Here is a 12,414-nt window from a genome sequence, read left to right as displayed (position 1 = left end):
TATTACTTTTGTATATCTTTACTTCTGATAATACTAAAATAGTTAACATTCTTTCACCGCGTCCCATTTTTGTCAGGGTGTACCGCCTTTCGGACCCAAGGTGCGACACAGACAAAATAATTGGATCTCCTCTTTAGTGATAAAACAATTCCAAATAATGTTTTACCTCAAAGATGCATTTATAATCACTAGCAATAAGATTTTATTGACATATACAAACACTTTGAAGAAGCCGATGCAACCAGAGATTGCAGGTGTAAGAGGACAAATACCTTCACTGAGATAAAGATTGATATGAGTGAAAGATAATTGACCAGGGATGCAAATGATGAGATGGAAAGCAATCAAAACTATATCCCCATAAATCTAACGAGGAGCATTCAAATGACATATATATCCTTGGCCTTGCAACATCAAATGACATTTTGTGAATTCAAAAATATTTTGTCAAGATATCTTAGATTGTATAAATTCTAGAATATTATCAATGCATAAAATTTTGAAACTGAATCTTTATTTATTTATTTTGATAGAAGTGTAAAAAGCATTAAGAACATCTGGTTGAATATTTAACAACTAAGTCCAAACGATCTGCAAACAGTAATCAATTGAAACAAAAAAATAAGAACTAAAAAAAAAACATAAGACTAGATGCGTGAGAATAGGAATAGGGCTCCAAATATTTGAATGGGCTAACTCCAAGGGGAAGAGAACAACAATTAGTAGTAGAAAAAGAAAATGATACGTGATTGTACTTTCCCAACATAAAGTATGTTTGTCAAATTTTGATAGAAACGAGGAAATAAAAAAAAATTCACTCCCACCACTTAAAAAATGACAAGGGCCATTCATATAAAACACTATTATACTTGCAATATCAAGAAGATTGCAGTTTCTATATTTAGCAATACCATTCTATTGAGATATGTACATAGAATAATTTTGATGAATAACATTATTGCTAAGAACAGAAAATGTAAAACTTAGAATAGATGAATTCTAATGGATTATCAGTTCACAAAATTATAATTAAAGTGCAAAAAAAAAATATTTTTTGATAAAAAATAAAAAATGCATGAAAGACCTCTAACTGACATTTCAATAAGTAAACTAAATCAACCTGTAAACAATCATCAATAGAAGTTATCAAATAGTTGAGTCAATTAAGAGAAGGATTGCAAATGCCAAGCTAATTCAAAAGGAAGAGGTAATGGTAGGACAAGCATGAGTTAAATGTGGAAATAAATATATAAACATGTAAAAAATCCTTTAGTTGAGAGGATAATGACACAACCAACAACGTCACTAAAATGGAGAAATAGAGAAAGAGAAGGCAAAAAGAGAATCAGTCAAGAAGTATTAGACCCAATCAGCTTCAACACTACCAATCATTTTTTTTTTTATTTTATTTGAAGATCCTAAAAAAAAAATAAGGGGAAATAGATTATAAATCAATTATGAGTCATTGTAAGGCAATGAATAGATGACAGATTGGCAAATAATCATGAAACATATAAAACAACTAAAATACTTTCTCAAAACATGTACAATGTGCTTTCCAATGATAAAAGTGAGTTAACTATCAATAACTATAAAAATTTTCAAAGACAGAAGATGGGGACCATCAAAAAAAACAACATAAAGCAGAGACATCAGAAAAAGGCACCCAACTCTAAAATAAAAACCGTACCAATAGACAACATAACCATAACAAAAGTTTACATGACATGCTTAACTACAATATAGAGATTGACGAACCAATTAATTATAATATTCATGTGGAATGGTAATCAATCCACATTATGAAACAACGAAGAAAGTAGGCAATGGCATGTCGATTGTGGAAGTATTTTGAAAATTTAGGAGGATAGATGACTTTCTCCCATTAATGTTCAAGAGGACAGCTGGTGTGACAATTATCAGAGCAACCTGGAAAGGTATTATGGCTATTGTGTCAATCCGAAAATCAAGGATGATGGCTACAAGTAGAAAGTTGGACAATATAGAGCTCTATAATTCAAGTACCCAGGAGAAAATGATGGAAAAACTAGGGACAGTGGAGTCTATCATTAATTGAGATTACACGCCCTAACAAAATGATGCAAGCCATTGATAAATATGGCAACAAAGGACTCATCAATATCCTTAACCTAAACAATGAAATTAGAAGGAAATGGGCAATAATATAATAATATAGCCCTTTTATCACTGAATGTGCTATAACAAACCTGGATCCACATATCATCTCGCCAAGGAGAAAAAAAATTTAAGAATACAAAGTGTAGACTCAAGAGATTACTAATTTAAAAAAAATACAAAAGCAAACAAAACCCCACATCTTTTTGGCAAAATTCTAAGACATGATTGTTGGGGCAATAGATGATTCAAGATTATTGAGTAATCAGATAAAGATGCCATAGCAGACACTTGCCACTTAGAAAACTTAATAGTGTTATTGCAATGTGGAGAAGAGAAACCAAGGTGATGAAACTTGCCATGAAATTAAGAAATGAAAGGGCATAGACCACTGAAGATAATTGGTACTATTAAATTTTGAGAAATTTACACGCATGCCACTATAATTATGTATTTACATATCTAACAGCTAAAGTTTGAGATTTACATTTACAAAACTTTGGTTTTATAACCTATGCATAAAAAGATATGTTTCACTTTTAAAAAGTTAATAATAAATGTATTTTTATGTAATATTATATATATATATATATATACAAGTTCTCTGCATGTAAATATAATAATTTAGGTATTAGATATGTAAATCTATAAGAATTGTATGGTATGCATGTAAATAACCCGTAAATTTTTTGTTGGCACTAATGGTTGAGGATTTATATTAGCATATGAGTGGGAAGCCAAGACTCCAATTGGGATAGAGGGAGAGGAGACAGAGGATTTCAGAGGCAAGAAGGTGGGCGAGCAAGTAGGAAATTTGAATCATCAATATAGTCATTATTCTAAATAACAATCAACTTGAATTATATGTCTATTAGTGAAGAAGATAGTTTTAGACTGTAGATGACTAAAAGATTGGGAGGACGTTGATAAAAAATAGGATAAAAAAGGAATTAATTACAACGATGATTCTAATAAAAATTGTGCAAGTATAGGAGTGTGACAGACATTTGAATAAAAAAATTATGATTTTAAACTTATTGTTTATTTTAAATTGTGATAATTTTGATTAGAAGATACTTATTTATTTTGACTCGAGTTTTGGCTTAATAGTTTATTTAGGATTTCATGCTTATTATTTAGTGCTTATAGAACTTTTATGATCTTACATTGACTTTTTATTATCTTGTTTTAATGTTAATGTCATACATGCTATCTCAAATATTTTGTTATTTCAATGGCATCTCTTGAAGTTGAGCCCTCAAAATGCCTTCAGGCATATGCCATGCATCACAGAAAGGCCTCTAGAATTGATGTAAACTACCATAGCATTGAGATATTACATAAGCACTTTTGATGCAAGATCAAGTTATCTTACATTCTACGAAATTAGGCATCAAATAATTTTATGGTTTAGATTAAAGTGAATGATCTTGATTTGAAAATTAGATGTTACATTAATAAATAGGAGCAAAAATTAAATAGCCTAATATGAAAAAAAAATGCAAATTTCTATTAGTCTTCTATTCATATTACATTTTAGCTATAAATCACAGACACAAGACAGAAAACAAGAATATGACGCAATAGCAACACAAAGATCCAGCATACATGAAAAAAAAAATAAGACACTACATGTCATGGACATGTTTTTATCTTTAATAACTTATTATTATAAAATATAGTTTTTTAAAATAGCATTTACTTGCATAGCATACAATTTTTATAAATATTCACATATTCAACACCTAAACTTTCATATTTATATAAATAATACTCAAATTTTTAAAATCATACCAGGAATGTCACTATTACTTGATAAAGGTGAAATAAATCTTTCATGCATAGCTTTATGACATCAAAATATTATAATTTAAATATGAAAATTTAGCTTTTAGATATCCAAATAAATAAAATTGTGTGATATGTATCCCATTTTATTGGGATTATTGAAGACTTCACAAGATAGAGTAAAATACCATAAAAGAAACTTTTTAAAGTTTAAAAAATTAATAAGAAAGTGTTTTATCAGTCAAGCACTCATTAACCACTTAAAGTTGTCACATGCCTTCCTAATATCAGTATTACTTTCAAAATATAGAAAATTCATTAAAATAAAATAACTATCATTATCATCCTCAAAATTATCAAATAAAATAAATATATGATCATCACTCAATAGAGTTAACACACTCAGTGGTCGGGTAATCATTAGTAGCCCCATAAACTCATCATTGACAATTTTGCCTTCATTAAAAAAACATAATTTTAAAAAATTACTTATCATGAATCATAGAGAAAAATCAGCAGCTTGAAGTATACCAATATCATTTATTCTAATTAGTGCATCTCAACCAATATCCTACGATCTAATCTCCGCTTGAGTGTATTCTAATCTTTCAAATGAAAGATGATATTTATTTTGCATACTAAATCTTCATCCTACTAAGAAATGATCTTATTACACTCATTAATTAAAGCGATACAAAAAAAATATGCTTCAATTTCTTCTATTGAAAAAAGATGAACATGATTGAGCTAAGAATTTAAAAGTTAAACTTCACAGTCATAAAGAATAAGCTTCATAAATACATCCATTAAATATTTCCATCCATAGTGCCTCTACAAGCTGAGTCATGACCAACAAATGCACCACCAACTCCAAAGATGTTGGTGAATTTCAAATTAATCATTGATCTATCTTCAATATTTAGAAAAATCCTCTTCAAAATCATTCCTCTTATTTTAAATCTCAATATTTTTATGCAAAGTAAAACAACTTGAAATTTCATATAACCAAGAATGACTATAACATCAGATTAGAAAATGCAACTAGTAAGTGATACAACTAATAAGGAAAAAAAACTGAGTAATGAAAAATTAAATGTTATCTCAAATTTAGAGAGTAAGCTAAGTAATGAAGAGAAGAGTTACTTTTATTTCATCTTCGCAATATATATATATATATATATATGTATATATGTATATATATATAATCTCATTAAAAAAATGTCCTCATTGTCTCTCTTTATCAGATCTATAAAGAATTCATTTCACCTTCTTTATCATAGAATTTCACATATTATACGCAAAATTGAGACAAGGCTTATCAATATCAGTCACTCTCAGCATATCATATATTGATTTCATAAAGGTAATAATGTGATTTATTTTATGATAGCCATGGATTAAAAAAAAATTTAAGACTGCCTCGAGCCTTTATGACTAAAGGCAGTTGATGCATCACGTCAATCATATTACTTTTAAAAAAGATTTAATACACCATATTATAATATAATATTACTATATATTATATTAAAATTAACCTAAACCCTAAAAATTCATTATGGGACACTAGATTTTTTTCTGCAATACACTTTCTAATCATGCACCAATCGTCCCAGCTAAGCATTTGGAGCAACCACAGTCTTTGTCTCTATCAACTGAGCCTAGTAGGAGCAAGAGCAGTTGTAACAATGTTCTTCGTCCTAGTAATACGAAAACAATAAATAAAGGGATCGTCGTTGATTCATACCTATAGGATTTTGGTCTCGACAGTGAGAGTGAGAAAGTCATGGTTGTTGACCTCATTTTTGAGTGAGGTCTTTACTTCTCCTTAGAGCCTAGGGTTTATCCTTAGGTTTTTTGTTTGATCCTCTTAGAGGACTAGCACCGAACCCACACAATTTAGAATATTCGAGTCACCTCGTCACTCCTTCGAGTCTCGCATGGGTGGTCCTGAATCCTCGGCATTTCGCTAAGTTGATTAGAACTGACACATGAAACTCAATTTGAGTTCCTACATTAATAGGAGTAGCCCCTAGGGGAACCATTTGTGACTCGAGCACTCGCTAGAGCCGCATTTTGCGCATGCGTCGCACTATGCACGGCTTTGACTTAAATTGACTTGCCCGTCTGTGAACTCGTTTGGATGACCTCAGATGACGAAATGAACCACACAGATGCGTCCGGGACATCAACTTTAGCCAGGAAGAACACCTATATTATTATGGTTTCGCGTGCGAGCAATTAACACGTATATCAATGCATTTTTAAGGCTCGGGCCCAGGCTTAACCCAGGTTCAACTCGAGCTCAACTCGGGTTCGATTCGGGCTGAACTCGAGCTGAGCACGGGCTAGGCACCAACTCACCTAAATTTGAATTTCAAATTTCAAAATTTAAATAAATTATTTAAATTCTGCCTTAATTTAAATTAATTCAGGAGTTAATTATTTCCATTTAATTTTCCAATTGAACCTCCCCTACATATGAAAATCATTTATTTCCCCGCCAATTGCTTCTGAGTAACGGCTCTTCTCCCGCCGGCCTATTTCTTTCTCGCACACGAGAGCCTCAAATTCCTTCTCTCACTCGACCGAAGACCCCCTGTCCCGCTCGTCTTCCTCCTCTGCCTCTCCCGAGCTCCTCTCTCCAGCTCGCTTCCGCTCAGCTCCCCCGAACAAACAATGCTCCTGCTCGCCTCCCTCACTCGACAGGACTCCTTCCAGCGAACCGAAGTGCTCGACTCCTACGTCGAAGACCCCCGCTCATCTGCTCAAGCCCGCTCGCCTCACTCTCCCGAGCGAAGCCCTTGCTCGATCTCGCTTCTCTGCTCGATCCCGCTCGACAGGAAGAACCGAAGCGCTCGATCATGCTTCTCTTCTCGATCTCCCTCATGACCGAACAGTCCCGCTCGACGCCTTGTTATCGCTGTGCTGAAGAGTCCTACTCGCTTCAGCCTCTCTACATCGAAACTTCCCCTCTTCAGCCAAATATTTGAAAGTGAGATTTTCCCCTCCTCTTCCCTTTACTGAATTGATTTGCAAATTTTATTTTATTTATTATACTTGATGCAACTGTCAATGGTTTTCTTCCATTCAAAAATTGCGAAGGTTTAAAAGGCTCATGCAATCATGTGATTTGGAAAACCTCATAGGCTTGATACTATCCTTTTGGAGACTTATGTTGCTTACATCCATATATGAGTCTCTTTGTGCAGCTATAACGTTTTGATAATTTTGAGCCTAAAAAAAAATCAATTGACAATTCTTCTGTAACATTAAGTTACTTTTGTTAGCCTACTCATAAATGTTCATTTAGGTGGCGTGCTTCCCTTGAAAATTATGCTTAATATAAATGAAATGTGGGCAGATTCTTTTAAGAAAATTTACCTACATGCCATACAATTTTTACATGTTCACCTATCTAATACCTAAATTTCATTTATATTATACTTGTCGCATTAACCGTACATGAAAAGGCACATTTCACTATCTTTTTAACACGATAAATTATTGTTTTTGAAGCTATTTAGGAGCTGCACTTGCTCAACACTTTCACCTTTTTGAGCACTATGTTCACTGTTTTGGAGCCATGAGAATTGGGCAGCCTTGGCCCTTCCTGCAATTGGAAGCAATATGGAGTGATAGGAAGCTTCGTGAGCACTGTGGAGTGATTGGAAGCTTCGTGAGCACCGTGGAGTGATTGGAAGCTTCGTGAGCACCGTTTGCACTTCATAGTTGTTGTTTGGAGTGATAGGAAGCTTCGTGAGCACTGTGGAGTGATTGGAAGCTTCGTGAGCACCGTGGAGTGATTGGAAGCTTCGTGAGCACCGTTTGCACTTTATAGCTGTTGTTTGGAGTGATAGGAAGCTTCGTAAGCACAAGTTTCGTGAGCACTGTTTGCACTTTATAGTTGATGTTTGGAGTGATAGGAAGCTTCGTAAGCACAAGCTTCGTGAGCACTGTTTGCACTTTATAGTTGATGTTTGGAGTGATAGGAAGCTTCGTAAGCACAAGCTTCGTGAGCACTGTTTGCACTTTATAGTTGATGTTTGGAGTGATAGGAAGCTTCGTAAGCACAAGCTTCGTGAGCACTGTTTGAGTTCGTAGGAAGCCACCCAGGTGTTGTCCACCGCTAGTTGAGTTTGTAGGAAGCCACCTAGGTGTTGTCCACCAATGTTTGGATTCGTAGGAAGTCATATAAATATCGTACTAGCTCGCTAGTTACAGTTCGGAGTTGTAGAAAGCATCAGGATCACTTGTTTGGAGTTCCTAGCTGTTGTTATGACTTGTTCTGCTGTTTATTGTTCTCTTCTTTTCTCTGCAATTTATTTAAATTCCCTGTAAATTATATTATGTTTTGTGAGCTAATCATGCAGCAGAAATAGCGAGAAGATCATTATTTATTGTCATTTTTATCACTGTAATTTACTCTTGCTTTAATGTATAATGCATGTCTGGTTGCAATTTCATTTTCAAAACAAAACATTTTTCAAAAATTAAATAACATATTCAAAAAAAAAACATAACACGTACTTTTGAATTTATGGGAGTCCCTTAGATGAGGTAACCCACAGTTACTAAAGCGTTCTTCTTGGTTTAAAGGAGCTTAACAACTCATTTGGACTAAGTGAATTACTTCCAGGTTTAAATGGATTTCACAATTCGTTTAAGCTAAGTAAATTCAAAAGAAAAAAGTGATACCAAAACGAAGGAACCGTGGAATCCTAAGCGGTGTCGCTCTAATCAACTTTAACATCCCCATAATACTTAAATGATCATAACCTTAAGAAATATTTGATTTGACATCATGACTTGAAACATTAGAAAACTTAAACCCGCTTCGACAAGCAGCTTGGAGCAACTTCGTGGGCAGCGCGACAAGAAGCTTGGAGTGAACTACAAGTGGAGATGGTCGTCATTCTACAACAGCAAAACAAGTCTACACCAACTAAATTTTCCTGGTCTAAACAACACAGGATTTCGAGGTAGCTCGTCCAACGCGATGTAAATCCTCACCCTTTTTTAGGCTCCTACACAGTCATACTGAGCAGTATAAGTCCTAACTCGCCTTAGATTCTGAGGTTGTCGTCCAGAACGACGTAAAACTTCTTATCTCTGTGCGCTATCTGCATAACAAGTTATTATGCAAGTTTAAATCCCAAACAATAAAGTTGACAGGACTGAACACTCAAATAACATCCTCTCTAAAACACAGTTACACAGTAGGATAGTTTGGAAAGTCATTGATGATTCCCCTCAGGATCTGTGAAGTCCCCTACCTTTTACTTTCTTTGTACTCCTGAAAATAACTGCTCCAATTTGAGTCACTCCCACTTGCTTTTCCACGTCCTACCGTAAAAATCTAAACCTCGAATTCTTGAACACTATAACCACTGATCATTATCGAGAGTTTCTTCAAGTGACTCCCGTCATTTGGGATGTAATTAACTATACGAACTTGTCTCTATAGGAAACTTAGAACTCATCTAAAATAAACATTATTTAATATTTATATTAAATAGAGGAACTTGTCAGTCACACATAAAAAGGTTTGCAGGTCAAACAGATGTCACAAATCTCTTAATTTGCAGGATTGGGTCTATCGTCGGGGTCTACACTTATCTCTCAGAATATGTAGTATTCAAGGTATCATGCATAATTATGCAAACTCTTAGATTAATGAGATCCATTCGGTCTCATTTTCTAAAAATTTAAAATACTACTTTCATAATCTAAACTACATACCTACCTACCTACCTACCTAATCTAAATCCTACCTACCTACCTACCTACCTACCTACCTATCTAGCTATGTATCTATCTATCTATAATTTAATGGGTGACTGTTTAGTTTCATGGGTTTGCTACTTACACTGATCTAAGTTTATACTAATGAGGAGAGCCCAAGCATAAGCCGAAACATACGATAAAACTAAAAAAATTCGTCAATTCTCATTAGTGTAGTATTACCACAATTTGTAGCATTTCTATACATTCAGATTATCAATTAAAATAGAAAATCAAATCATACTCAAAAACTGACAGGCAATAAACAATAAAATAGTAAAACTGTGGCATTCTTACGGCATTTTACAAGATGCTCCTGAGCCAGACTGTCCAGTCGTTGCTTCAATGCTTTATTCTCCAAGTTTAATATAAGATTTTGTTGATCTAAGAATTCCAGTTCCGCTGAAACTTCCATCTGTTCTGCCTACAGTGAGAGACACAAGCAGTTGTGATTTGAAGCAATCCAAGGGTTCAAGCATAAGCACTACACACGCTCTTTGAGTTCCTATTTTAATTTCTACAATAAGAGCTAGATTCTACTCCTCTAAAGATATGCCAGGAGTTACCTGTAAGGCCTGAACATTTTTCTCTAGTTCTGCAATGTATTGAAGTTTTCGCACCCGGGAACGCTGAGCAAATTGTCTGCACCAAAGGAAACGTTAGCGTAAGAAGAAATAAGAGAACATGGAATGCTTAAAATCATATAGGCTAAATTGGTTATCTTCTCCCAAAGCGCAAAAAGATAAACGGAGAAGTGCCACGGTAGAATATAGATAGATATGTATAGTTATCAGTGAAACACAGCAAAATAAACACACTCATTTTATCCTGAACTACAATTTAGGCAAACACAATCTTTATGAAGATTCAATACAAGTATAAGTAGGGGGCCTGTTTGGGATTTTTTTATATTTCTTATTTATTTTTTATTTTATTCTTATTTTTAAAATATAAAATTTTAGTGTAATTTTTTACGTGTTTGTACTTAAAGAAATCAACTCTTACGAGTATTAAATATTTTAAGAAAAAAAACTATCATTGCCATTTGCCACCACCAATTGTCACATATGATTGTTGGCCATAACCACCACTATCATTGACTTGCCGATTGCGTTGCTTTGTCAGTGATTGTTGTTGTCATAGCATTTAATTTATTCAATATTCGTGAAAAGTTTGATTATCTCACATGTGTGGTTCATGAACCTCCAAAGATTAATCTAATATATGGAGCTTGGGAAGTGAAAAATTCCTTGGTCATGTCATGGCTGATCAACTCCATGGAGTTCGCACATGTTCCTCCCTTGTGCTCTGAAAAGTTGTTTGTAATACCTATTCAGATGTAGAAAATTCCAGGTAACTCTATGAAGCATCTAAGAAGAGCAGCGAGGCGAAATAGGGGTCAAGGACCGCGAACAAGTACACTATAATGACCTGGTTGCATTATGCATGGACTGCGACTTGTATTACAACTACACTTGTGAATCTCCATCCGACTTATCTCTCTTCCATAATGTAGAAAAGGACCGTATGTTCCAATTACTGGCTGGCCTTAACAAGAACCTTGACAAAGTTCAGGGTCGTATTCTTGGTCGGAATCCTCTTCTACTGCTAAGAGGATAGTTGGACTCTACTACTTCCAAGAAAACAAAACTTAGAATGAAAACACGACACTCAAAAGTTGTAGTCTATCTCAAGTTATTGAATGTTTCGTTATGTTATTACATTATCGTTTAAGTCAGCCTAATTTTCAATATTTAAAAATATTGTATCTGATGTTTTAATAATAAAAATCTCTAATTTCAATTGTGAGACATGCTAGTTAGTCAAACATCACTTGTCAATTACCCACCTCACACTTACACACCTTCCGCTCATTTCTCCCTCTTTCACAGTGACATATGGGGACCTTCTCGCACTCCCAGCTGCGATCAATAAACAGTGGTTCTTAACCTTAATCGATAATCACACTCCAATGACGTGGATATACATTTTAAAAGACAAATCAGAAGTCGATATGACTTCCAAAACTTCTAAAGTTTTGTCTCGACTCAATTCAAAAACTCTTATTCAGGTCGTTCGGACCGACAAAGGTCGTGAGTTTTTCAATTCTATTTTGAATGAATTCTCGGTAAGTAAAGTCATCCTCCACCATAGTTCTTGCACGGGCAATCAACAAAATGAGGTAACCGAGAGAAAAAAAATGTCACTTCCTCGGCGTTGCTCGCTCAATTATATTTCAATCACAAGTCCCGATACGTTTTTAGAACGATGTCATATATCTCTAACTGTCACATATCTCATAAATAGTGTCCCGTCCAAAATTCACTAAACTCTGAACCCTTTTAGTCATCGTGATGTCAGGCTTCCCTACCAATCGAATCTTCTCCAGTTTAGATCCTGAATTATTTGGATGCACTGTACTCGAAGTAAACTTGATCCCAAATCCATAAATTATATCTTCTTTTGTTACTCCGCAACTCGAAAGGATATCGACGCCTTGATACAACCACAAACAAAATCAATGTGAGTGTTGATGTCTTTTTCTTTTAAAATGTTCTCTATTTCTCTAGCTCGGCCGCTAGTAAGGGGAGCTTGAGTTCGCTGACATTGTCCCTTATCCTAATATGGATGGTCCCCCATTGTTCCCACCAGAGAGGAGTCCACTGTACTATTGAGTGCACCATCTCCTCCTCACATTGTTTGTGTCTA

General features: G+C 34.4%; 1 protein-coding gene across 3 annotated transcripts in view; it reads right to left on the bottom strand.

Moving 5' to 3' along the window:
* LOC110021279 (uncharacterized protein At4g06598-like) overlaps positions 1-12,414 on the bottom strand; it is a 51,588-nt gene that overhangs the window by 4,327 nt on the left and 34,847 nt on the right. For all 3 annotated transcript variants that reach the window (XR_002293636.1, XM_020719716.1, XM_020719717.1), the window contains exons 3-4: positions 10,272-10,347; positions 10,003-10,129 (exon numbers count right to left, since the gene is read on the bottom strand). Coding sequence is in view for 2 of the 3 variants with exons in the window: in XM_020719716.1 (XP_020575375.1) it covers positions 10,003-10,129; positions 10,272-10,347 (203 nt within the window). In the remaining variant the exon portion in view is untranslated. The remainder of the gene's footprint in view (positions 1-10,002; positions 10,130-10,271; positions 10,348-12,414) is intronic.

The sequence above is a fragment of the Phalaenopsis equestris genome, unplaced genomic scaffold (assembly GCF_001263595.1).
Source record: "Phalaenopsis equestris unplaced genomic scaffold, ASM126359v1 Scaffold000129, whole genome shotgun sequence".
In the NCBI taxonomy this organism is placed as follows: Eukaryota; Viridiplantae; Streptophyta; class Magnoliopsida; order Asparagales; family Orchidaceae; genus Phalaenopsis; species Phalaenopsis equestris.
The sequence above is the reverse complement of the archived record's forward strand: the minus strand, read 5'-3'. Positions and strand labels throughout refer to the sequence as shown.